General features: G+C 35.5%; 1 protein-coding gene across 1 annotated transcript; it reads right to left on the minus strand.

The window, feature by feature from the left end:
* Positions 1 to 7,370: 7,370 nt before the first annotated feature.
* LOC129255527 (uncharacterized) lies at positions 7,371 to 20,500 on the minus strand. Its single transcript, XM_054893880.2, has 2 exons — positions 20,114 to 20,500; positions 7,371 to 10,432 (listed from the first exon to the last, which is right to left on the minus strand). Exons 1-2 carry the CDS (start codon positions 20,467 to 20,469, stop codon positions 9,802 to 9,804), a joined length of 987 nt encoding a protein of 328 aa, XP_054749855.2. The 5' UTR covers positions 20,470 to 20,500; the 3' UTR covers positions 7,371 to 9,801.
* Positions 20,501 to 26,345: the final 5,845 nt, after the last annotated feature.

Genomic DNA, 26,345 nt, shown 5'->3' on the forward strand with positions numbered 1-26,345 from the left:
TTATTATTTTCGGCAAAGCAGTTCTGGTTTTTCTCGCTATGAATTACGATCTTGATAGAGTAACTTTTAAAACATTTTTATTGTTATATAGCATGCAAAATATAATAATTTCTACATCTATTGCCCTGCCCTAATTATGATTTGCTGTGCAAACCCTTTATTCGGTGAAAGTTGTCTGAATATGCAGCCTATAGGGTCACTGCCTTTGACTTGTGTATAGAAGAAAAAAGCTTTATATGTGCAATAGTGTCGTGATTTCTGAATTTTTATCGCCTAAATCTTGACGTGGTCGTGTCGATTCGCAAACTAGATAGACTTGCCCCTGAAAAGGTCAAGGAGGTAGAGCGGGTGCCTGGCCTCTACCTAGGGGAACTTCACCCTGGAAGAAAAGTTTGTTGTAAACATGATGACAAAAAAACAAACAATGGTGAAGGTTCGAGGAAAATCCATTATAATTTATTAGAATTATTAGAATGTTAAGTTTCTGATGGGTGACGTCATATACGAGCAGCTGTCCAACGTGTTATGTAATACAAAATGCATAAATGTCATTTTTAAAATGATTCTCGACGACTTATCTTTTTTTCTTTTTAGCATCCGATGTGAAATGATTTGTTTATTGATATACTAATGGTACAATAAGACTTATTTTCAATTATCTGAGAAAATGACATTTCACCGAATATTTTACCATACTGTATCTAAAAAGCTGCTCGCATATGACATCACTAATCAAATTCTAATAACTTTTTTATCCTTTGATGGATTTTCCTCGAACCTAAACCGATATTGTTTATTATTTTTTTCTGCTATTTCAGGGCTAACTTCTCCTTTCATCACGTTTTGGACCCTCACCCAACCAATACCTACTGAAGCCGCGTTTCAACAGCGACTGCATGAATACGTTAACCCCTATCTACATCAGACAAACGACATTAACCGAAGTCAAATGATTTTAATGTTTTACTGAACTTGTAGCTGCACGGAAGATTAAGTATTTACAGGCTACCGCATATTAAAATAATAATTCAAAAAAAAATCGTCGAGCACTATGGAAGCACATAAGACTGGTCCGGTTGTGATTGTAAGGCAGCCGGTCTTACCATGGTCTTACATAGTTATTGTGAACTTGATTGGGTCTGATGTTGTTTGAAGGTTTGCATGGTGGTATGTACAATCGCTGATGTGGTTTACGGTACACCATGTGTAGTGTCATAGAAACAGTGGATAGAAGAAGAGAAGAAAATGGATAGGCGAGAAAGTGGAGATTTGAGAATAGAGTATTCTTTCTTGTAAGTAGTCCTGAAAAGGACTGTAAACCAGGAAAGATTGAAGAGTTGAGAACAGCTTGAGTAGTAGAGCCGATGAGGAGATGCTGGCTTGAGTAGGCGAGTAGAGATGATGAGTAGTAGAGAGACTCGACGTTTCGGGCAGGTTGACTGTCCGTCTTCAGGAGTGTTTGCATGGTGGTATGTACAATCGCTGATGTGGTTTACGGTACACCATGTGTAGTGTCATAGAAACAGTGGATAGAAGAAGAGAAGAAAATGGATAGGCGAGAAAGTGGAGATTTGAGAATAGAGTATTCTTTCTTGTAAGTAGTCCTGAAAAGGACTGTAAACCAGGAAAGATTGAAGAGTTGAGAACAGCTTGAGTGAGACGGACAGTCAACCTGCCCGAAACGTCGAGTCTCTCTATTACTCATCATCTCTACTCGCCTACTCAAGCCAGCATCTCCTCATCGGCTCTACTACTCAAGCTGTTCTCAACTCTTCAATCTTTCCTGGTTTACAGTCCTTTTCAGGACTACTTACAAGAAAGAATACTCTATTCTCAAATCTCCACTTTCTCGCCTATCCATTTTCTTCTCTTCTTCTATCCACTGTTTCTATGACACTACACATGGTGTACCGTAAACCACATCAGCGATTGATTGGGTCTGTACACGCGATAATCGCTTTTGAACCAGCCCCCCCCCCCACAAAAAATTAAAAAAAATAAATAAAAAAATAAAATTTGAAAAAGATACTTGTTCCTGTCTCTGTATGTCGTCAACAAAATTCCTCTCTTATCAGTCACTATACCGACTGTTTATTTTTGCAAAATCATATAATGTATATATCTTTCTGCCCCGGGCCTGGTCGTTATCTCTCCATTAGATTTATCTTGCTCTTTTTCTAGAAGAGAACAATATTTAGCTTTTCTCCAGAACTCAGACCTGTAATGCCAAACGGTCGCATCAAAGAAATCGGTTGTTAATCGTAATAAATTTTGTAGGTCGGGGACCAGTCTTACAAAGAGTTGCCATTGATCCGATCAACCACTACGATGGAACTCCAGGAACATCAACTTCTAAAATGCATGTTTCTTCAAAAAAAATCTAGACATGTATATTCATATATTCGTATTTTCTTGAAAATTTAGTGTGCTTTTCTTTTTTAACATAGGACAAAAATTTGCAAAAAAAAGAGCAAAATTCCTTTATTTTTTTTTGGCTTGTCAAGATTTTCCTCCGAAAAATTTGCCCCCCCCCCATTTGGAAAATCCTGGATCCGCCCCTGGCGTAATAATTATCATGGTTATCCGCTTCCTTTGGAGCTTTAAGTGAAACTCCATTAACAATATTCTATGAACTCAAGGGTGGAGTATACCCTTCTATGTACTCCAATACATATAATGGCTAAAATGTCATTTTCCCCAAAAAGTTTTATTTCAAATTAATTTTCTTGCAACTTGTTGCCAATTTGAAATCTACATGGTCTTAGCATGGTCTTAGTTATCTCAATTTATAAGCAGCTATAACTTTCTTATTGCCTGTCGGATTTCTTTCAAACGTTCATCATTCTGTTTAATCTATTTTTCTCCTTCCCAAAATAACATTTTATAGCCAAGGCAGGATTCCCCTTTAATTATTGCTCTCATGCATAACAGGCGACATAGGCCTAGATTCGTCTATTTTCTTTTAATCTGTCATTGTGGAGCGTTGTGGCCCAGTGGATTAGTCTTCTAACTTTGAAACAGAGGGTCGTGGGTTCGAATCCCAGCCATGGCGTAATTTCCTTTAGCAAGAAATTTATCCACATTCTGCTGCACTCAACCCAGGCGAGGTGAATTAGTACCCAGCAGGATTAATTCCTTGAATGCATGAGCGCTGAAAAGCAGCTCGAGCTAAAGCCGGGGTAATGATAATAATAACAATGCGCCCAAGGCTCGGAATAGAATATTTCTAGATAGATGGCGCTATATAAATGCCTATTATTATAATTATTATTATTATTATTATTATTATTATTATTATTATTATTACTATTATCCGTTCATATCTTTCTTCTTTTGGGCATGAAAATTCTACACCTACATCCATCATGCTTTCATAGTGATTGTTTTATTCAGTTTTGCAAGGGATTTTTGGAAGTGGCCCCCCGAGGGAGTGCCATATAATGCATGTTCCATGCATTTCAAACTGTGTTCGTGTAACGAACAGATCACGAGATGGCAGTACACAAGTATGCCAGTCAGAAACATTCATTTCATGCGTCTCAAATTTGACAGATCTTGAAGAGAAAATGTAAATTTCCAAGAGAATATCGGCATTATCATCATGGAAGCTTATATACCAGTCACTCTAGCAGGTAATGCTGGGCATGCTGGGAGGGGGAGGGAGGTGGGGCGGGTGACAACTCGGGTGAACGTAAAGAGTGAAGCTTAAAGGAAAATGAAACCTTTGGAACAAGGTATAGCTTGTGTGAAAACAGAAAAATCAAAGAAACAGATCAACGAAAGTTTGAGAAATATTGAATGAATAATAAGAGAGTTATGAGCATTTGAAGTTTAGATAATTATTGTAATGTAGAACCTCCCATTGGCAATGCCCCAAAGATGTGTGATATCACATGTGAACAACTTTCACATTGCTTTCATATATATTTCACTTAAAATGCCTCTTTTATCACATCTATCAGTAGATCATTTATTCTTTCTATAGGAGGGCTTGTAATACAGATTTTCAAAGAAGATATTATGGATAAAGAGTTTGTATCACCATAAGCAAGAGCAAAAAGATACATTTCGGGGGTATTTTTATAGTCCATCAAAGGGAAAGTTGTTCACATGTGACATCACACATATCTGTCGCATTGCGGCAATGGGAGGAACTCCATATCATTAGTGATCATAATATTCAAATGCTCATAACTTTCTCATTATTTGTCAGATTTTTCTCAAAATTTCTTTGATCTTATTCTTTGATTTTTTTCTTTCCACACAGGCCCACTTGTTCCTAGGGTTTCATTCCCCTTTAAGTACATTTTAGTTTTATTCTCATTAAAAAAGGGATAATTTACCTCACAAAGCATACAGAAACAATGCGAGCGTAAATCATGAGCCTGAATCTTTGACTATTTCATGTATTTAGACTTAAAAAGGGCACATTTTATGCATTTTTGTAAAATTTCAAAAACATGCGTATCCATTTAAACTCGTAATTCGAGCGCGAAGCGCGTGCTGATTTTTTTGTATATATATATATATATATATACACACAGACTTGAATATTAATATTTCAAGGGATCTTTGCTCATGAAGAGGATACTAAATACTGACCCGAAATGATTCATGACGAGAATTCATAATTCATCACTCAAATAATGCGAGCGCACGAGAAGGGCGAATCGCGATACAAAAAATTGTTTACAATCCGATCTGAAAACGAGACAGTTTTAAGGACTGCTTGCTAAGTCTCATGAAAATGATTTGAATCTCACTAATCTAATAATGCGAGCGTAATAAGCACATGATAAAATTCTTATATACATTTAATTGAAAAGGATCGTTTTAAGCACCGTTCAACTTGTAGGAAAATCGTTAACATTACGTTTCTCACAAATAAATAATGCGAGCACAAAACACAAGCTATAGTTCTTTAAAAAAAATAATAAACCAGAAAATGAGACATTCACAAGACTTTTTGTAATTATGTACAGGGTGTGCATCTGACTAAACAATAATGCGATTTCAATTTGCGAGCTGAAATTGTTAATTAAAATGACCTAAAATTAGTGATTATAAGGACCGTTTTGTAGGAACTCCAGCACGAAATTTAGAGATTAATCGCTAATAAGACAAAACAATTCTGATTGGTTCCCGGTCAGATTACTGAGCAAATGCGCATGCACCGATGATTGTGATAGGTCATTTCATTTAGCTATTAATCGATAACCCTTTGCGATACAGACCATGAACTCTAGCATTCAGAACAGGTCAAGTCCACCCCATGATTTGAATAAAATAGAGGAAAATCAAACTAGCATAATGTTGAAAATTTCATCAAAATCGGATGTAGAATAAGAAACTTATGACATTTAAAAGTTTCTCTTATTTTTCACAAAACAGTTATTTATGCACAACTCAGTGACATACAAATGGGACAGTCGATGATGTCCCTCACTATTTCTTTTGTTTTTTGTTTGAATTATGAAATATTTTATTTTTTACAGATTTGACAATAAGGGCCAACTTGACTGAACCATACAGTATAAAAATAACGCTACATAACTCCACATGTTCAGGGAGGAATTAATCTTCGTTTCACTTGACAATAAAGAGAAAATTTGAATTTTTCATATTTCATATAATAAAATACAAAAGAAATAGAGAGTGGATGACGTCATCAGTTTCCTCATTTGCATACCGACCAGGATATGTATATAACAGTATACTGTTTTGATAAATTATCGGAAATTTAGTATGTCATAACTTTCTTAGTTTACATCCGATTTTAATGAGATTTTCAGTGTTATGCTCGTTGGTTTTTATCTTTTTATTAAAATCAACTTTTTGTTGGGGTGGTCTTGCCCTTTACAGGGGCCGCGGAATGGTTTTCAAAGTGGGGGGGGGGGCTGAGCCAAAGGGGAGGGGCTGACCATGCAAAAATCACAATCATATGGTTATTTTTACGTTTTTGTACATGGTTTTGGAAAAAAGTGGGGGGCTGCTCCCCCCCCCCCGCTTCCGCGGCCCCTGCTTTAATAGAGAGAGTTCGGCTAAACTCAGTTTCTATGGGTTACCAACATGCATGGCGCATTTCAAAAGAAGTTCTGCCATGTCGGTAACCCATTGAAACCGGGTTGGCCAAAGTCTCTCTATTAATGGCTCTGCTATATAGAGCATTTTGTATTTTAGAGCACACCTATAAAAAAAACAAGATCGAAGCACAGGGGTACCTAAAGTCGGGGTTATGCCCCCTTACCTCCCCCTCCTCCTATAGAAAAAAGGTAAGAGAAATGACAAGGAAAATGCTCCCTCTGTCTCGCTTCGTTTCTTAGAAGTTCTAAGCCAGGGTACTTGGGGATCCCCCGAAATTTCTTTCTTTTTTTTGCGAATTAAAAAGGAGTTCTTTTTCGTGGGAGCGTTTCCCATAATTATGTATCGAATCTTTTCGTCTCTTAAAGCTAAGGTTACACCAAAACCAAATTCTCCCTAATAAATTCGGACTGATTCTGATGAAGTCGGTGGCTCGAATGAAATTTGTTGTCGTGAGTATTCTGTTCTCCCTCTGCGAATGTGAGAAAATTCGGGAAGGAATCGGGAACATTCCCGGAGGAATTCGAATCGTTTTGAAATGTTCAAAACCAGCTGAATAACCTAAAAATACTCCCGAATGTGGGCACAACAAATTTCATTTGGGTCTCATACTGGATGTATTCGGATGAGATTCGGTTGGATTAGGGGAGGCATTCGGAGTATTCTGTGCTGAATCGGGACCTATTCGGGACCCATTCGTCTCTATTCGGGGAGCTCCCCGAATCAGAGACGAATAGGTTCCTAATCCACCAAATCCATCCGGATCAGGCCGTCTTCGGGCAAAATCGGTACGAATTTATTCGGGAGAATTCGGAATTAGTGTGACCCTATATAGTTTTATCTGTAATCGTATCTATTACTGCAATTGAATTAATTTCTCATCTCAGATCGAATCTGTATATTTGAATTGCATTAATATTCGATCACAGATAAGAGTAAAAAAAGTGAAAAGATTCGATTTAAGAATAAAATACATAATTCGTTATAGTAATAAATTTCTTAACAGATAAAAGTCGAAAGAAACCATTAATTTTAATTTACGTTATTCCTCTCTCAGACATGTCAGAGAAAGAAAAACGTTCTATTTCATGCTTGTTAAAATTATCATTAAACGCATATAGAAATATATTCCAATCTGCTTGTCAGATACCTTTATAATAATTATAACAACCGTGAGCATAGTAAGTTCACTTATGCTTAAAGTGTTTCGAAACGCCTTTTTGGCAGCCCTATCAATGGTCTCATTACCGCTAATATCACAGAGTGAATCAAATCTTAAGAGACACACATAATATTCTTCCAATTTTAATAAAATTTCATTTACAATAGTGCATTTAATGAAATAGGAATCAATCATGTAGCGCGAACAAAATAGTCGCTAAAATGACAATTTAAAACATAATTTATATATACATATACACACATGGTTTTTTTTTGGTATAAATGTACCTCACGTAGGTTGCGTGAAACTCAGAGTTGCAATTAAATTTGATGAACCTCCAGTCAACCTTGTGAACTTGTGTTTATTATTCAAAGCTCTTCCTGTGAAGGACACCGAGCACTCTATATACAAGGATAGAATTCCCGAAGTAAATGTACATATATATATATATATATATATATATATAAGTGTTGGTGTGTAGATTTTCAAGAGGGAAACAATCGATTTATTTAACTTCAGTAAAATTCTTTTTTTTTTTGCAATTCAGTTTTAGTTTTCATTTCATTAAAACAATATGATAAAAAGATATACAGACAAAAAGAAGAACAAATAAAACATATCACTGGAAAATTAGCAAAAATGAAACAGGTTATAATAATAGTTGAGTTGGTATATATTTATAGCACTACGGTTGATAGAGAATTAATAAAATAAAACACACACTTAAAGGCTATATGAGTAGGCGTCAAGCACCGACCCTTTTTTACATTTGCAAATTCAATTCAATTTATAATTCGATCGATAGTTTATAAGAATTATTGGCATATAGGTCCTATATACACAACAACAAACGCAATTCAGAATAAAATATAATCCCTTACGGGCATACAATAATAATAATAGTATAATCCCTATACTAAGCTTTAATTCAGCACAAATTACATCTTAGTCTGTAAGCTTTTTAAGAGTAATAATAGATACTTATACAGTGCGCCCCACAAAAAACGAAACCGAGATTTATCGATGATTTATCATAACTTAATCACCAATACAATAGACAAATTACCTACCATTGTAAAGCTTAGAATATCCTATTTCATCTGAAATTACTTAGATTATTTCTCATTCACGCATGAGTGAGCAAAAACAATTTCAAGAGGGGATACCAAAAAGTAATTTGGCGGGCTGTATCTGGGTTTCAAAAAGAAAACCACATTTTCAAAAAGTTCAATATCTGCTCATTAATTTGATACCTCAATTACAGAAAATGGTCAAGAAATAACAAAGTTCTGGTTATTTGAAACAAGGCTTGAATTTCAATAATTTCATAAAATTAAGAGGTTCTACAGGCTAGCGTTCAAACTCACTTGACACTCCGTTTTGTTGACGATCAGCCATGCATTAAGTATTTTGTTAACCATGCGATACACTCTAAATTACAGGGATTTAAAATTAGTCCACATGGACTGTAGTTAGGGACCAATCGAATTCCGGATTTAATTGAATCCTTCAGATTCCTTTTTTAAATCTCGAAAGATTTAAATTTAATTTAAATTTAAATCATTTGAGATTTAAATTTAAGTCTTTAGGATTAAAACAAAATCCAGAAATCGATTGGTCCCTAACTACAATCCATCTAGACTTATTTTAAATCCCTGTAATTTAGAGTGTAGCTTCTGTGGGAAACCGGTGAAAACATGTTTGTTTAATGAAATTATGGAAATACAAGAATTGTTTCGAGGATCATAACTTTTTTACTTCTTGACCATTTTTTTGTGATTAAGGTATCAAATAAAAGAGCAGATATTGAACTTTTAAGGCATGTGATTTTTTTTTTGAAATTCAGATACCCCCCGCCAAATGAGTTTTTGGTATCCTTTCTTCAAATTGTTTTTGCTCACTCATGCGTGAATGGGGAATAATCTAAGTAATATCAGATGAAAGAGGAGATTCTAAGCTTTACATTGGTAGGTCAATGAATTGTCTATTGTATTTGTGATTAAGTTATGATAAATCATCGCTTAATCTCGGTTTCGTTTTTTTTGTGGGACGCACTGTATAGCGCCCAGGTCTACCTTTCGGCGCTCATATGTCACTAATATACATGGACAATAATTGAAATTAAGTAGAAAAAGAAAGAGAATAGAACTTTGAATTCTCCTGAACATAACACACTATCAAATTTTAATGGGAGAGGAACAAAATAAGTTTTTTGTTTGGACTTGAATTTTATTAAATGAAATTTGACGTAATTGGATATAGTCAGTTGATTCCATAGCTTGATCCTATGACTGAGAAAGCATGACCCCCCCCCCCCCCCCATCGTTGTTTTCTTCTGGGTGTCCAGAGCAGTCAATTGGCAGCCAGTGTAGGAATGGACAATTGGGAAGATGGAGTCGTATTTTGTTACTGTACGTGGCGTAAGTTAAAATAATCGTGATTTCATTATCATCACCATAGCCTCGGATAAGGGATTTGAGAAAAACGCCAAAATCGAGGTCACTTTTAAAGAAAGCATCCTTAATTAATACACCAAATTTTAGGAAACAAGCCTAACTTTATTCAGGTATAAAACGATGTGGGTACATTTCATTATAGCTATCCACACACTGAGCTATTATACGGACGATATCTTGGGTTAGATTTTGAGGAAGCGGTTGAGGGTCTGTCTGTGCAAATCCTGAGCTCTCGTAAGCTCGCTTAAAAGTCTGTGACTGTGACATTCTTTCGTTAGTATGTGCATCGGGGCAGCCATTTCTCCAGGACTTGATAACATCTGTGGATGCATCCCATTCTAGGAGTCCATCTCGATACTCAACATCCATTACCTCACATATCTTCTTGATGAATGGTTTTGGGTTGGCCAAGAAGTCTTCAGTATCAATGATCAATGGGTTTATTCCTACGTTGGTGAAGTGCTTCCATAAGGCATGCATCTCCCCAAACCAGTGATGAGTTGGATACGTAGGGTGAACCTTCTCAAGGTCGGCGTCGGGTGGTAGATCGACTATATTTTTCATGACCATTTTCCTAAACGACGATATCACCCTTGTTGGATCCCTGATCACTAAGATATGTCTATATCCCTTAGGAATGTAATCGTAAGAATCATAGCTTGCCACAGCCATCTCTTTGACAACGACAGTACGTCTTTCAGAATCCTCAAGGGCATTCCTCACACCTCCATATCTGCAAAGTAACCAGAACAAGAATAGCATTTTCAACATCTTATTCCAATTTCTAATGTTTCAATTTTGATTTTATCCATGGTATTAAATGGACAACAAGAGTGTCGCTAAGGCGAGCACATAATACGCCCGCCTGTTACGCCGAAAATGGAGTTATTGGTCAAGCAAGAAAAGTGGAGGGTGGCGACTTCACCTTTGACCTTCTGGCCTCAAAATCAATAGAATTCCAATGATCCGTGCTAGTATCATACACACCAAATTGAGCTTAGGTTATGTTAAACTAAAGTTATCGCGTTTAGAAGGACTTCAGAAGGGTAAGATGAAAACGTGTCACTGTGACCTGGACCTTTGACCTTTTGACCCCAAAATCAATAGGCTTCCTGGGATCCATGCTAATATCATACACAAACAATTATGAGTCTAGATTAAGTTAAACGTGTTTAGAATAAAAAGTTAACGGATGGACGAACAGACGGACGGACGGACACCGAGCGTGATATCATAATACGTCCCGAATACGTCCCGTCAAGGACGGGCGTATGGCAAGCCGTTTTAAAAATTTATTCACATTTTCTGATATCAAGAATTAGATTCCTTGATTAGAATTAGATTTCTTGATATCAAGAATTAATTTCTTGATATCAAGAATTCAATTCTCGATATCTAGAATTCAATTCTTGATATCAAGAATTTCCATTTATTAACCACATAAAATCATTTTTCATGTCAAGAATTCAATTCTCGATATCAAGAATTCATTTTTTATATCAAGAATTAATTTCTTGATTTCTTTGTTATCAAGAAATGAATTCTTGACATCAAGAAATTTAATTCTTGATATAAAAAAAATGTGAATAAATGTTAAAACGGCTTGCCATACGGGCGTATAAAAAGGAAATCACTGCAACAAAATACCTACCTTGTAAGTTCAAAATAAGAAGTGTCATGGTGAAAATATGTTTTCACGTTTGATCGCTACGCTTTCTTGGAAATTCTCGAATGTTTTCTGGTATGCTTTCACATTCATTCTGGCTCTTTTTCTTATCTCTTTAGTCTAATCCTAATTTTACATGACAAATAGCTGCAGAGCTCAAATGTTCGTTCACAAAATAGGGATTTTGCCCTAGCGTAAAGTACATGTAGGAGAAAAACCCAAAAGAAACATTATGATTATAGATAAAACTTAAAGGACAAGTCCACCGCAACAAAAACTTGATTTGAATAAAGAGAGAAAAATTCAACAAGCATAACACTGAAAATTTCATCCAAATCGGATGTAAAATAAGAAAGTTATGACATTTTAAAGTTTCGCTTCATTTCACATAACAGTTATATGCACATCTCGGTCGGTATGCAAATGAGGGAACTGATGACATCACTCACTCACTATTTCCTTTGTATTTTCTTATATGAAATATGAAATATTTTTATTTTCTCGTCATTGTCATGTGAAATGAAGTTTCATTCCTCCCTGAACACGTGAAATTCCATTATTTTAACATTTTGTGCTTCAGGCAAGGAGGTCCTAATCATCAAATTCGTAAAAAAATGAAATATTGTATAATTCGAACAATAAAAACAAAAAAAATAGGGAGTGAGTGACATCATCGACTCTCTCATTTGGATGTAACTGGCTCGTTCATATAACCATTTTGTTAAAAATAAGCGAAACTTTGAAATGTCATAACTTTCTTATTTTACATCCGATTTTGATGAAATTTTCAGCATTGTGCTTGTCTGATTTTTCTCTATTGATTCAAATCAAAAATTTTCTGAGATGGACTTGACCTGTAATGCCAGTTGTGATAAAGATTTCAAAATGAGTTCATACAAAATCAAAATTACCACCCAAGTGTCTGTAGGTAGGAATATAAAAAAATATTAGGCAATTATTCTGGAAGAAAGTGTGTAATTTCTATTTAAAGGTCAAGTCCACCCCAACAAAATGTTGATTTGAATCAATAGAGAAAAATCAGACAAGCACAATGCTAAAAATTTCATCAAAATCGGATGTAAAATAAGAAAGTTATGACATTTCAAAGTTTCGCTTATTTTTAACAAAATAGTTATATGAACGAGCCAGTTACATCCAAATTAGAGAGTCGATGATGTCACTCACTCACTATTTCTTTTGTTTTTTATTGTTTGAATTATACAATATTTCAATTTTTACGAATTTGACGATAAGGATCTCCTTGCCTGAACCACAAAATGTTAAAATAATGGAATTCCATGTATTCAGGGAGGAATGAAACTTCATTTCACGTGACAATGACGAGAAAATCAAAATATTTCATAATTCATATAATAAAATACAAAAGAAATAGTGAGTGAGTGATGTCATCAGTTCCCTCATTTGCATACCGACCGGGATGTGCAAATAACTCTTTTGTGAAATGAAGCGAAACTTTAAAATGTCATAACTTTCTTATTTTACATCCGATTTTGATGAAATTTTCAGTGTTATGCTTGTTGAATTTTTCTCTTTTTATTCGAATCAAGTTTTTGTTGGGGTGGACTTGTCCTTTAAAAAACATGGAATTCGAACACGATGTCGGGTCTTTTTCGAAGCAAAAACCCATCAAAGAAAAACTTAGTTATCGATTTTTTCATATTTAATAACGACAAAATCGAGCTGCTCCCCAACATGTCATGTGATAGATATTCCATAAAATGCAATTTTCTCATAAATTGCCAATGTGGTGGGTATATCAGCATACATATCATTTTACACAAACGACTATGAGGGATATGTTTTAGTGGTGCCAGGTAAAAATGGCAGAGGTAATAATGGCAGAGGTGAAAAAGGCAGAGGTAAAAATGGCAGAAGTAAAAATGGCAGAGGTAATAATGGCAGAGGTAAAAATGGCAGAGGTAAAAAATGGCAGAGGTAAAAATGGCAGAGGTGCAAATGGCAGAGGTAATAATGGCAGAAGTAAAAATGGCAGAGGTAATAATGGCAGAGGTAAAAATGGCAGAGGTAAAAATGGCAGAGGTAAAAATGGCAGAGGTAATAATGGCAGAAGTAAAAATGGCAGAGGTAATAATGGCAGAGGTAAAAATGGCAGAGGTAAAAATGGCAGAGGTAAAAATGGCAGAGGTAAAAATGGCAGAGGTAATAATGGCAGAGGTAAAATGGCAGGGGTTATAATCGGAGAGGTAAAAATGACAGCTCTAGGTAAAATATGGCCTTAAACCCACATGCAATGAATTGTCAAAAAGCCAAAGTCAAAGTATCTATCACATGACATAATGTTAAAACTCTTGTCATAACTTTCGCCGGTCAAGTGAGATCACCCGCTCGACCCCCCCCCCCCTTCCCCTAATTTGAGATATCTCCATATTAGATGCATTATTTTGTAAAGAATAATCTACAAGTCTAGCTGCCTTATTTCATTTCCAATCAGTGAGATTGGAAATGAAATAAGGCATCATTGATTTAGGAAATTAGGCACAATATAAGGCCTATACTGAACGAAAATATTTGAGCTACAGGCAGCCTGGCTGTATGGAATCTTACTCTACGTACGGTCTGTGTAATTTATTATATTATGGTCTTTCATAATTATTTCCAGTTGAACGCCTATGAAGTAAAATCTTTTTTCCTTCTTTCATTTTGTATGATACTGAGTGTTGCTGTGTTAAGTAGACTATTCTCTGAAAAGAAATAAGCAATAGACTTTATAGGGCCATGTGTATATTTTGTTTTCTGTAAGCGTGTATTACGTTATTTTGATTGGGTCTGCAGTCACCCCAACCCCCTTGTATTTTTTTTTTCATTCATTTTTTATTTATTTTTATTTTTAACAAGTGCACACCTAGTTACCAAGAATGTGTATAGCATTTTCATTTATTTGAATGCAGGATAAAAGAGCTTGCTCACGGGCATAGGTGCCGCGGCCGGGATCAAACCCCGGACATTCCATGTATAGTCAGGCGCCAAGACCACTCGGCCACTGCACCTATTGTGTATTGTGTTTGTACCTCGATAGGCGGGGTGTTGTGGGTTTTTTTTCTGTTTTCTTTTTTTTTTAATCACAGCGTCTGAAATCGCACATTTCACTTCTTCATAACAATATATTATTCTTCATCAGTTTATTATCATCTGAAATAAACTCATTAATTTAGCTGTAATGATTCGAAGTCCCTGTTTTGAAAACACATTCCACTGTTTGATTTATAAGATTGTACTGTCCTTCATTTTTAAAATCATAATGAAATTTAGGGTTGATATACGAGCATATAATAACGCAATGTTATTACATAGACGTCCTATGCTATATACAAAATGCGATGTCTCATTGTATTAAGGTTCACAAGGAGGGGCATTATTACGTAACAGTTTTCGTGCATCGTGTTTGCACTGCCCTATTCATCACCCTCGACATAATTTGTTCATCTTCTTTTGTATGGCATCTTGTTGAGTTCTGCTCCTGTTAGGCTTTGGACAGTATGAGCTGAAACATGTTCGATTTTCTTTTAGTGCCAGGTCATTTGAATGGGGGGGGGGGGGCAAAAGTTCAATATTGCATATATATCGAACGCCCACCTCCTCATATATTTAGTCTGAAAATTAAATATATATATAACGATGCTGCATTTCTGCGAGTCAGCTTCGCAATTATTTACATCGAAATTTCACAGTTTTCTAAAGGTATTTGTTTTTAGAGAACATGCATATCGATCGGGTGTTCGGGTGCATGGGGGGGGGGGGGGCTATCAAGACATCCCTATATGAAAATCAATTTCAGTTGCGGCTTATTGCGAGGGATCGAGCATAGATTCCAATTAAGCGAGAGGATTTTTGTTTGTACAATATAGCCACATTGCCCCGAGCATGCATCTTTTTATATTATTATTTATACTTACCTAAGTATAAAGATAGATACTTACCTATAAAGAAAGAAGGGGATCAATACAAATTTAAGACATCCTTGAAGATTACGAAGAAACAAATTCGTAAAATTCATACTGAGCAGAATTTTAGGCCTATATAATTACGACACATAGCACGCTTCTCCATATTATCTAAACGATCCAGGCCCGGGGGGGGGGGGGGGACAGTCAACTGTACAAATGCGTGACCAAATTATTTCCCAACACCAACTAAACGAGGTTTTTTTTCTGTGTGCAAAATAACCCCATAAACAAGTTTTTTTTCGCGGGCTTTAGTTACACGTTTTGGCTCTTAATCAAGTTGTCGCCAGACCCCGGGGGAAAAACATACTCTAAACACGTTTGGCTTGTCTACAAAAAAACTTTGGAAAAAAATAATAAATACGTTTGACCCCGCGACTGACCTGCATTGACCAGTCTTTCAAAACCACCCTTTAAAAAAAATCGGTGTTTTTTTATATACCCTTAACGAGTGCACGCGCGGCCCGCTTCCAAAACTGAAAAAAACCCATCTCTTTAAAGGACAAGTCCACCCCAACAAAAAGCTGATTTGAAGAGAAAGAGAAAAATCAAACATGAATAACGCTGAAAACTTCATCAAAATCGGATGTAAAATAATAAAGTTATGACATTTTAAAGTTTTGCTTATTTTTAACAAAATAGTTATATGAACGAGCCAGTTACATCCAAATGAGAGAGTCGATGATGTCACTCACTCACTATTTCTTTTGTTTTTTATTGTTTGAATTATACAATATTTCAATTTTTACAAATTTGACAATTAGGACCCCCTTGCTTGAACCACAAAATGTTAAAATAATGGAATTCCATGTGTTCAGGGAGGAATTAAACTTTGTTTCACATGACAGTGACGAGAAAATCAAAATATTTCATATTTCATATAATAAAATACAAAAGAAATAGTGAGTGGGTGATGTCATCGGTTCCCTCATTTGCATACCGAACAGGGTGTGCATATATAACTGTTTAGTGAAATTAAGCGAAACTTTAAAATGTCATAACTTTCTTATTTTACATCCGATTTTGATGAAATTTTCAGTGTTATGCTTGTTTGATTTTTCTCTTTCTATTCAAATCAGCTTTTTGTTGGGGTGGACTTGTCCTTTAAACGCGGGTTTTTTTTTTGGTCACGTGTTGTGTACAGCAATATATTTGACTACCCCCCCCCCCCCCCCGATCAAGGGAGGTCAGCCAGTTTGGAGGGGGGGGGGTGAGTTTCAATATACTGACGGTGTACTATTGCTCCCATACGTATACCCCGTGGTGCCATCGCTGGGAGAAGGACACGGGAAAAATACAAGAAGCATTGGGCTACAGGAAACATGATAGATACGTATATCAGTCAGGTTGAAAATTTTAGTGCATGTAGACCGCGGCAGAACAGATGATATGATGGCGCGGTTTCTGATCACATGGCCCTGAACTATGTCAAGATCATGACAGTAATCAAAATACATGAACTTACTATTACTATCTAAGTATTACTCTACTTCTCATAATAGGCTACAATGGTGGGAAAAAGCCGGGGAAAAAGCCAAGCCCGGGAGGCAAGGAGTGACAGCGTTTCCCATACCACGGACCTACTACTGACTCCTCGCCTCGGATCTTTTTAAAGGACAAGTCCACCCCAACAAAAACTTGATTTAAATAAAAAGATAAAAATTCAACAAGCAAAACACTGAAAATTTCATCAAAATCGGATGTAAAATAAGAAAGTTATGACATTTTAAAGTTTCGCTTCATTTCACAAAACAGTTATATGCACATCTCGGTCAGTATGCAAATGAGGGAACTGATGACATCACTCACTCACTATTTCTTTTGTATTTTATTATATGAAATATGAAATATTTTGATTTTCTCGTCATTGTCATGTGAAATGAAGTTTCATTCCTCCCTGAACACGTGGAATTCCATTATTTTAACATTTTGTGCTTCAGGCAAGGAGGTCCTAATCACCAAATTCGTAAAAATTGAAATATTGTATAATTCAAACAATAAAAAACAAATGAAATAGTGAGTGAGTGTCATCATCGACTCTCTCATTTGGATGTAACTGGCTCGTTCATATAACTATTTTGTTAAAAATAAGCGAAACTTTGAAATGTCATAACTTTCTTATTTTACATCCGATTTTGATGAAATTTTCAGCATTGTGCTTGTTGAATTTTTCTCTTTTTATTCAAATCAACATTTTTATGAGGTGGACTTGACCTTTAAGCTTGATTTACCCCTTTCCAAACTTAGAGTGTATTACCGAATGAAATACCTCCCAAACATAATAATTTCAGTTTACCCTGGCCTTTTCTATTCTAAAATTGTGATATATCTGACAGTACAACTGAGAACTTGACCGAAAGAGACTTTTTTTGCCAAATCATGGAATGATAATGATTCCCATAATGATTACGAGTTGAGAAAGGATTTAGTTGTTTACATTTAACCAGTTTCCAAATATTAGCTATAAAGATTACTTCTTCGTCACGGAATTGTTCGCTCAAATTAAACCATTTTCTTACATTATTTTGTAACTGCCACAAAAGGCGTCGCTGAGAGGGGAACAACTAATCCTTGAAAATGCATCTTCTTGAGGATCGCTTTTCTGGGCATGGACGATTGACGAAATTCGTTGAAATTTCGATGTCTATAATAAAAGTGGCGATTATGGGCCGTTTCTTATGTATAAGTTTGTATAAGATAAGAGCATTTTACAGCAAAAAGGACAGGTTTTGATCGTTCCCCTAGAGAAAGGTTTGGGACATGATTCATCGCAAAAATGACAAAGTTTTATCACGAAATTATTAGTGTCTTGCAAATATGCCTTTATTGCCAAGGCAACAGGATGAGAACATCGAGCGCAAGAGAGAGAGAGAGGGGGGGGGGGTTGGTGGGGAGAAAGATCATGGGTCACATGACCCTCGATCTCAGAATTCCGCTGAATATTGGCTTGTCTATATACCCGGCACTATAACCTTTACGGAGAGAACGGTGGTTATATCATGGAGTTATTATGGAACCCTAGGTCCATGTTTTAATTTAATTAAATGTTATACTTTTCAAGAAGCCTTTTTATTTATGTTTTGTTTAGTGCATGCCCCAATTTCATTCATTTGATTCAACTCTCTTGTCATAACTATGTGCCAACGTTTATTACTTCTGTTTGTTTTGTTCTGTTGAAATACTTCACCTTTTAATGATTTCTTGCTTTGCTTGAATACAATTTTTGTTCATATTGTGTTTTCCAATGAATTTGGAAATAAACACTTAAATTGAATTGAATTGACTTAAATTAAATTGAATATGAACACGTCTCTACACAGAACTGATTTTATTACAAAACCATTAAGCTTATTATATATAAAGTACTTTCAATTTGAGAAACAAAGGTGTAGTGGGGGTATGGAAATCAGATAATATTCAGTACATATTCTCTGTTTGTCTAACTTTGATGGATATAAAGGTCTATTTCCACAGTGTTTCCACAGACAACATATCCATTAATTTAGCAAAAGCAAGACAAGTGTATAATAATAATATAACTCAAGAACATAATTATTTTGTGAGTAAAAAAAAAATTGACACCTCACAAGTCCCTAATTAAAGAACAAAATGTGACATAAGCACATTATTATGACCGGAAAGAGTATCCTAAACCAAATTCTTTGATACCATAATGTGAATTAACTTCACGCTTGGATAATCATAATTATTTGCAGTGATGTAAATGTTGATTTGCGCCAAATTGAGGCATGAATCCAGAAGTCAATGATGTCATATTATTGTTCTCATATTATATTCATTATTATTATCATCATCAGATCAACATCATCACCATCATCATCATTATTATCATCATCATCAACGTCATCATTATTATCATCATCATCATTATCATCATTATCATCATCATCATCATCATCATCATCATTATCATCATTATAGAAGTAGTAGTAGTAGTAGTAGTAGTAGTAGTAGTATAGTACTTAGCTGTAGTAGTAGTAGTAGTAGTAGTTATTTTTTATTTATTAAAATATCTTTATACAGGATAACAGGCTCAGATTGACTGTTTTTCAGCCTGGTCCTGTTAACATGAAATAACAATATATACATAATAGATAAAAGAGTAACTTGGGTTCTGTACAGTAATGAGTGAATTCAATAACATTTAAAATCAGAATTATCACTAATACAAAATTGTTCAAAGATATAATACACTACCAGTCACAATTCCCAGACTCACCACTACCTGCCTCAGCAAGAGAACAATAGAATCAGTGGACCAAATCCATTGCTCTCCGGCCGAAACAGGCAATCCCGACAGGCAATAGTGATTCAAAGAATGGTGACTGGTACTGTATTAATTTTTTTGAATTGATTAAATGGGGAAACTATCCTGTAGAGTGTAGACAATACAATAACTGTGAAATATAAATTAAGATGTATGATATCATTGACATAAATACAAAATTCAACAAAGTTTATGAAGGAAATTAAGAATATAATTATGATTGAGCATATCATACTAGACTGAAGTATAAAATTTTATAAAATTAAAAGTAGTAGTAGTAGTAGTAGTAGGTATAGGTTTAAGTAGTATAGTAGTAGTAGTTGTATTAGTAGAAGTAGTAGTAGTAGTAGTAGTAGTAGCAGCAGCAGCAGCAGCAGTAGTAGTAGTAGTAGTAGTAGTATAGTAGTAGAAGTAGTAGTAGTATACAGTATAGTAGTATCACCATTCTTATTATAATAATCATTTAATTTTACTTACGTGAGGAGCTTTGGATCTACTTTCATCGGTGGGGAATTCTTTTTCTGTTTTGAACTTTCATTCTGTATCTTCTCCAAGAGTTCTTCATTGGGCTCCTTAGGCATGTCTTGACCAGTGTCTTTCTTGACCTTAATACTGGTCATACGACAGAGGTTGAAAGGTTCAAACCATACTTGGGTATCTTCATCAAGGAAACTAAGACATTTGGCTAAGACAGTTGATCCAGTGCGAGGGAGACACCATAATATCAATCTCCTTGGCCTTCCCTGCATCACATTATTGCTATTTATTGATGAAGTCATGTTGTCCTTCACCGAGTCGAACCAGTACAACTGTTTCCAGAAAAGCTTATGCATTAGACCGATGCCTTCAAGTTTAGTGGTTCAACAACGATAGTACAGTCAGAGCATATCGAGATTAGGCATCAGAGCGTGAATTGTGTCTTATCGATCGACCAATAATAAGCGTTTCAAACCAGGGACGTGCGTGTTATACCTCGGTCACATTTGCTCTACGGCGGCCGTACGGCGAGTCGAAAACAGCCGTTTTATTCATTTATATTCAAACCACCTGTAAAACTGTTAAAACGACTGTTTTCGACTCGCCGTACGGCGCGCCGTAGAACAAATGTGACCGAGGTATTAGGATGGATAGGAACTTTATTTGGCTACAGTTTCCAGGGGCGTAGCTCCGGGTGGCCCCCACATCTGGTGTACCCCCCCTGAAAGAAATATTCTGCTGGATAAAGAAAATGGTAGGGCCTTAGTTACATAGCATCATTTACATTTTTTTACTTCTAATTTCTCTGACAATGAGAACACAGATTTGAAACGGAAATATCATAACAATCACTATACCTATATATCATGCTTTATCACACATAGGCGGATCCAGGGGGTCGAGGGGCCCAGCCCCCCCCCCCCTCTATTGGCGGAGCAACAAAAAAAGGGGAAATAATTAAGAAAAAAAGGGGAGAGAGAGAGGAGGAAAAGGAGGAGGAAAATGAGAGGAGGAAGACGAGTGAATGAAATAAGGTGAGGGGAAGACTTGCCCCCCCCCCAAAAAAAAAAAAAAAAAAAAATCTTTCATGTCAGTACATAAAAGTTTCGCTCGCGCTTCGCGATCGTATATCTTGTTCGATGATACATATCTTGTTTATAGGCTGATATGGACCTTAAAATGATCAAGTTTTGAAGTCAATACAGGGGCGGATCCAGCCTTCGCCAATAGGGGGGGGGGGCCGGATTTTTTTCAGTCATATTTTCCCCGATCGGCCGCTCGAAGATGATTTTTGGTTTCTTTGAAGGGGTATTCCTAATAGTCACTTCTTAGCTTTATTCTTATGAATAAACATTAATATATAATATCCTTATTTATATAATGCGAGCGCGAAGCGCGAGCAAATTTTTTTGGGAAATCTTATGTATTTTTTCCTAAAATTTTGAACATTCTTGGCAATGTTTGTTATCCTGAAAAAGATGTGTATGCAAATGAATAAATACTACGAACGTGAAGCGCGAGCAGAAATGAACTGATGGAAAAGATACATGTTAAAAACTGCTTGCAGTTAGCCATGAAGACGTTACATATTTTAAAAATCAAATAATGCGAGCGCAAAGCGCGAGCTGAAATTTGTTGACATTTTTACCTAAGGAATGGAAATTCTAAGCACTTTTTGTAACTCAAAAGAATAGATATATAATAAACAAATTGATGCGAGCGCGAAATTTCGAGATTTAGACCTACTAAACGAGACACTCTATTCAAGTTTTGTAAATCATGAAAAGGATGAGAAAGTGGGGATTTTCCTTACATTAATAATGCGAGCGCAGAGCGCGAGCAGAAATTTTTTATATAGGTTTTGAACTCATTATCGAAAAGGTACCTGTTAAGGACTGCTATTGCACTCAGTCTTGAAGACGTTACATATTTCAACAATCAAATAATGCGAGCGCGAACCGCGAGCTGAAAAATTTTCACATTTCCACATAAAGAATGTAAAATTTAAATCAATTTTTGTAATCGTGAACAGGATAGGTATATAATTAAACCAGTTATTGATGCGAGCGCAAAGCGCGAGTTGAAAAAAAGTCGAGATTTAGACCTAAAAACGGGACACTCTATTCATGTTTTGTAAATCATGAAAAGAATGAGTAATTGGAAATCTTCCTATATACATTAATATTGCGAGCGCAAAGCGCGAGCAGAAATTTTTAATATACATTTTGATCTAATAAAAAAATGATCTATTAACGGCTGCTTGCAGTTAGCCCTGAAGACGTTACATATTTCAACAACATATTTCAAATAATGCGAGCGCGAAGCGCGAGCTGAAAATTTTGACATTTCTACCTGAAGGATAAGTATGTAACTAAACAATTGATGCGAGCGCATTGCGCGAGCGGAAAAATTCGAGATTTACACCTAAAAATGGGACACTATATAATCATGTTTTGTAAATCATGAAAAGGATGAGTAATTGGAAATCTTCCTACATTAATATTGCGAGCGCAAAGCGCGAGCAGAACATTTTTGATATTGTGAAATGAAACTGGATAATGATTTAAACAGAGAACAGGCTGCATATCTGAATAAACATGCGCGCTCGTCTTTCAGATTTAGACCTAGAATCTGAGTGGGCGTTCTAAATACCTTTTTTATCATGAAAATCGATAAAGTGAGCGCGAAGCGCGAGCTTAAAATATTTGATATTCCGATCTGAAAAGGGTTAATTTAAGCTCTGTATTTCAAGCACTTTGTAGGAAAATTGTAAGGTGGATATGGATCACATTTAAAAAAGAGCTTATATGTTTCATTATTATTACTTTGAGTTTTGACATATAGGACCAGGACATTCCAAGAACATTATGTCATTATATGAAAATGATGACTATATCTTCTTATTTCTCTTTCTAAGCGCGAGATGAAACTTGTCAATATTCCATTCTGAAAAAGGGACAATTTGATTATCAAATTAATATCTTATTTATTAATGTAATAAGCCTAATATGAGAGCGCGAAATAACTGGACATTTAAAGCACTTTTGTTTTTATGAAAAAGATGCATGATTTGATATATTTTCAACAATCAATGCGAGCGCAAATCGCGAGCCGAATTTTTTATATTCAGACCATAAAACAGAAAGTTTTACACAGCACTTTTAAAAATAAATTTGTAAATCAAACAAAATAATGAAAGTTCGATTTCCGAGTTGAAATACGTTTTCTATGTTGACTTCAAATTTTGATATTTAAAGCTCCAAATTGATATGTAAATCACCTAAAAGGCAATGCGAGCGCGAAGCGCGAGCGAAAATTTTTCATAGTGACATGAAAGATTTAAAAAATTATTTTCCTAGTCTTCCCCTCATCTTATTTTATTCAGTTGTCTTCCTCTCCTTGTGTTTCCCTTTCTTTTTTCTCCTTTCTTTTCCCTTCTTTTTCTTTTTTTCTTCCTTTCCCCCTTTTTTCTTTTTTTTTGCTCCGCTAATAGGGGGGCCCCCCCTGGATCCGCCTATGCAATATACAAAACATAATTCAGCTCGGACATCGAACAAATTTACAATTTATAAAAAAAAATCCTCTGTAATAAGTTTGTTTTGTTGTCCAAATATCAAATTTTCAGCTCACGCTGCGCGTTCGTATTATCATTTGCCAAATTCCTATTGTCTTCGTGTATTCCATAAATTTTTCATATCCCTTTTCAGGTGTGATTGTCAAATCAGCGGCGCTGAGCGCTCGTAATTTGATTGGTGAATAATGTATACCTCTATAGTAATTTTATAACAAACTTTTCAAAATTCCCTTCAGTTTCAAAAATTTCAACTCGCGATTTGCGATCGCATTAATTGTTCAAATTATTTATTAACCCATGCATTCTATTCATAATCACAAAAGTGCTTAAAATGTCCAGTTTTCATCAGGCCTTAATCACAATATTCACAATATTCACAATATTTCCATGATGGCATCCAGAGGAATAGGAATTTTGTTTAGATTAAAATATTATCTCTCCAAAAAATCATTATTTATGCTTTATAATTCGTTCGTTTTATCCCACTTATCTTACTGCAACTTAGTATGGGGGTATAGTAGTAAGGTAAAAATAGAAACGATTTTCCGTCTCCAAAAGAAAGCACTCCGCATATGTACTCATTCACATTTCATTGCACATACTGATCCAATATTTCACAACTTAAAGACATTGAAAATTGAAGATATTAACATTTATCAAACCGCCATATTTATGTTTAAATTTTCATCCAATATTATCCCGATTCCATTTCGCAATTTTTTTGTTTACAACAAAGACATTCACAAATATTCAACACGACATTCAACAGATCTTCACTTAACCAACCCAAGAATATTACTCGCTCATAAGACGATACGCCACCATGGCCCAGATATTTGGAATGCATTGCCACATGATCTTAAACAATGTACATCTCTCTATTCGTTTAAAGCTTCGTTGAAAAAATTTCTTATATCTAAATATACCTAATTTGATTCACCTGCACTCACCCACATGCACACACTTGCAATTCTTTTTACCATTTTTTTCTACCAATATATATATATTTTTAAATCTTATATTTCGTGACGATCAATTTATCAAATATGATTTATGATGGTTTTCATGTAGCCCCCTCTCCTGGCTGCTATTGCTTCAAGCACCTTTGTGCTTATAATAGCTGGCCCCTGTATTTTACCGAACTATATCACATGCTTAGGTATGATTTAATTATCAGTCTTTTCTGTATTATTTACAATGTATCTCTTTAATTGTCACATTTAAATTGTATTCATTCAATTATGTGAACATGTTAATTTATTATTGATTTATGAATAAAATGCAGAAACACCTGCAAAAAAAAACAAATTTCGCGCTCTCATTAGGTTTATTTCATCAATAAATAAGATGATTACATTTTCATGAATTTCTTATAATCAAATCGTCTTTTTTCAGAAGGGATATCGACAAGCATTATCACGCGATTAGGAAGAGTCCATGGGAAGAGGAATATGAAGATAGTCATCATTTTCACATGATGACAAAATGTCCTTAGAATGTTCCGGTCCTAGGTCAAAAAGTATAGTAAAAATATCAGCTCGCACTTTGCGTTCGCGTCATTTATTAAGTGCGATTCATATCCACTTCACAGTTTTCCTACACAGTGCTTGAATTACTTTTCAGATCGGAATTCCAAATATTTTGAGCTCGCGCTTTGCGCTCGCATTGTTGATTTTCATGATAATTTTGTTTTAGAATGCCATGATAAATCTCGCGCACGCATGTTTATTGTTCCCAATTTTAGATCAGAATATAAAACTGCTCGCACTTCGAGCTCGTATTATTAATGTAGGAACATACCCAAATTACCAATCCTTTTCATGATTTATAAAACATGAGTGTCCCGCTTTTTTTCCCGCTCGCGCTTCGTGCTCGCATTGTTTAGTTATATACCTATCCTGTTCATTATAGCAAAAAACAATTGCTTAGAATGATTTTTTTTTAGGTCGGGATGTCAAAAATTTTCAGATCGCGCTTCGCGCTCACATTATTTGATTGTTCAAATATGTATTGTATTCATGGCTGACTGCAAACAGTCCTTAACTGGTTCCTTTTCGATCAGACCAGAACGTATATGAGAAATTACATAGCTACATACACATCTTGTTCAGGATCACAAACATAGCCAAGAATGTTTAATTTTCAGGTAAAAAATACATGAAATTTCAAAAAAATAAATAAATAAATAGCTCGCACTGTATATAGGGCTCATGAGATTATGCTGTTTTATATAGCTAAGACGTGGATGTTAGGACTATGGGCCCCTCCAAAGAACCAAACAAAACCCAACTTTGAGCCGCCAATCGGGGATGTGTAAAAATGCCCCCCCCCCCCCCCCCCCATTGGCGAATAAGCTGGATCTGCCCATGCGAGTATGAGTCATGTTCATGATGTTCGTCCGAAAAGTATTGGGAATGATAACACAGGCCATTGATCCTCCCACTTCACACATATTGGGAGGGGTAATGAGCATGAGAGTATCCCCCCCCCCACAGCCTTAACAGCTAACTTTGTTTTGGACTTTGATCAGACTACAAATCTTAGACTTGTATTATTTCAGTCTTGCCTCAATTTCTGATATGAATAATAACTAAAATTAATAACCATTTATGCTAATGAGCCAAGTGTGGATAAAATACGCCCCTCCCCACCCCCACC

The sequence above is a fragment of the Lytechinus pictus genome, chromosome 1 (genome assembly GCF_037042905.1).
Source record: "Lytechinus pictus isolate F3 Inbred chromosome 1, Lp3.0, whole genome shotgun sequence".
Taxonomy (NCBI): Eukaryota; Metazoa; Echinodermata; class Echinoidea; order Temnopleuroida; family Toxopneustidae; genus Lytechinus; species Lytechinus pictus.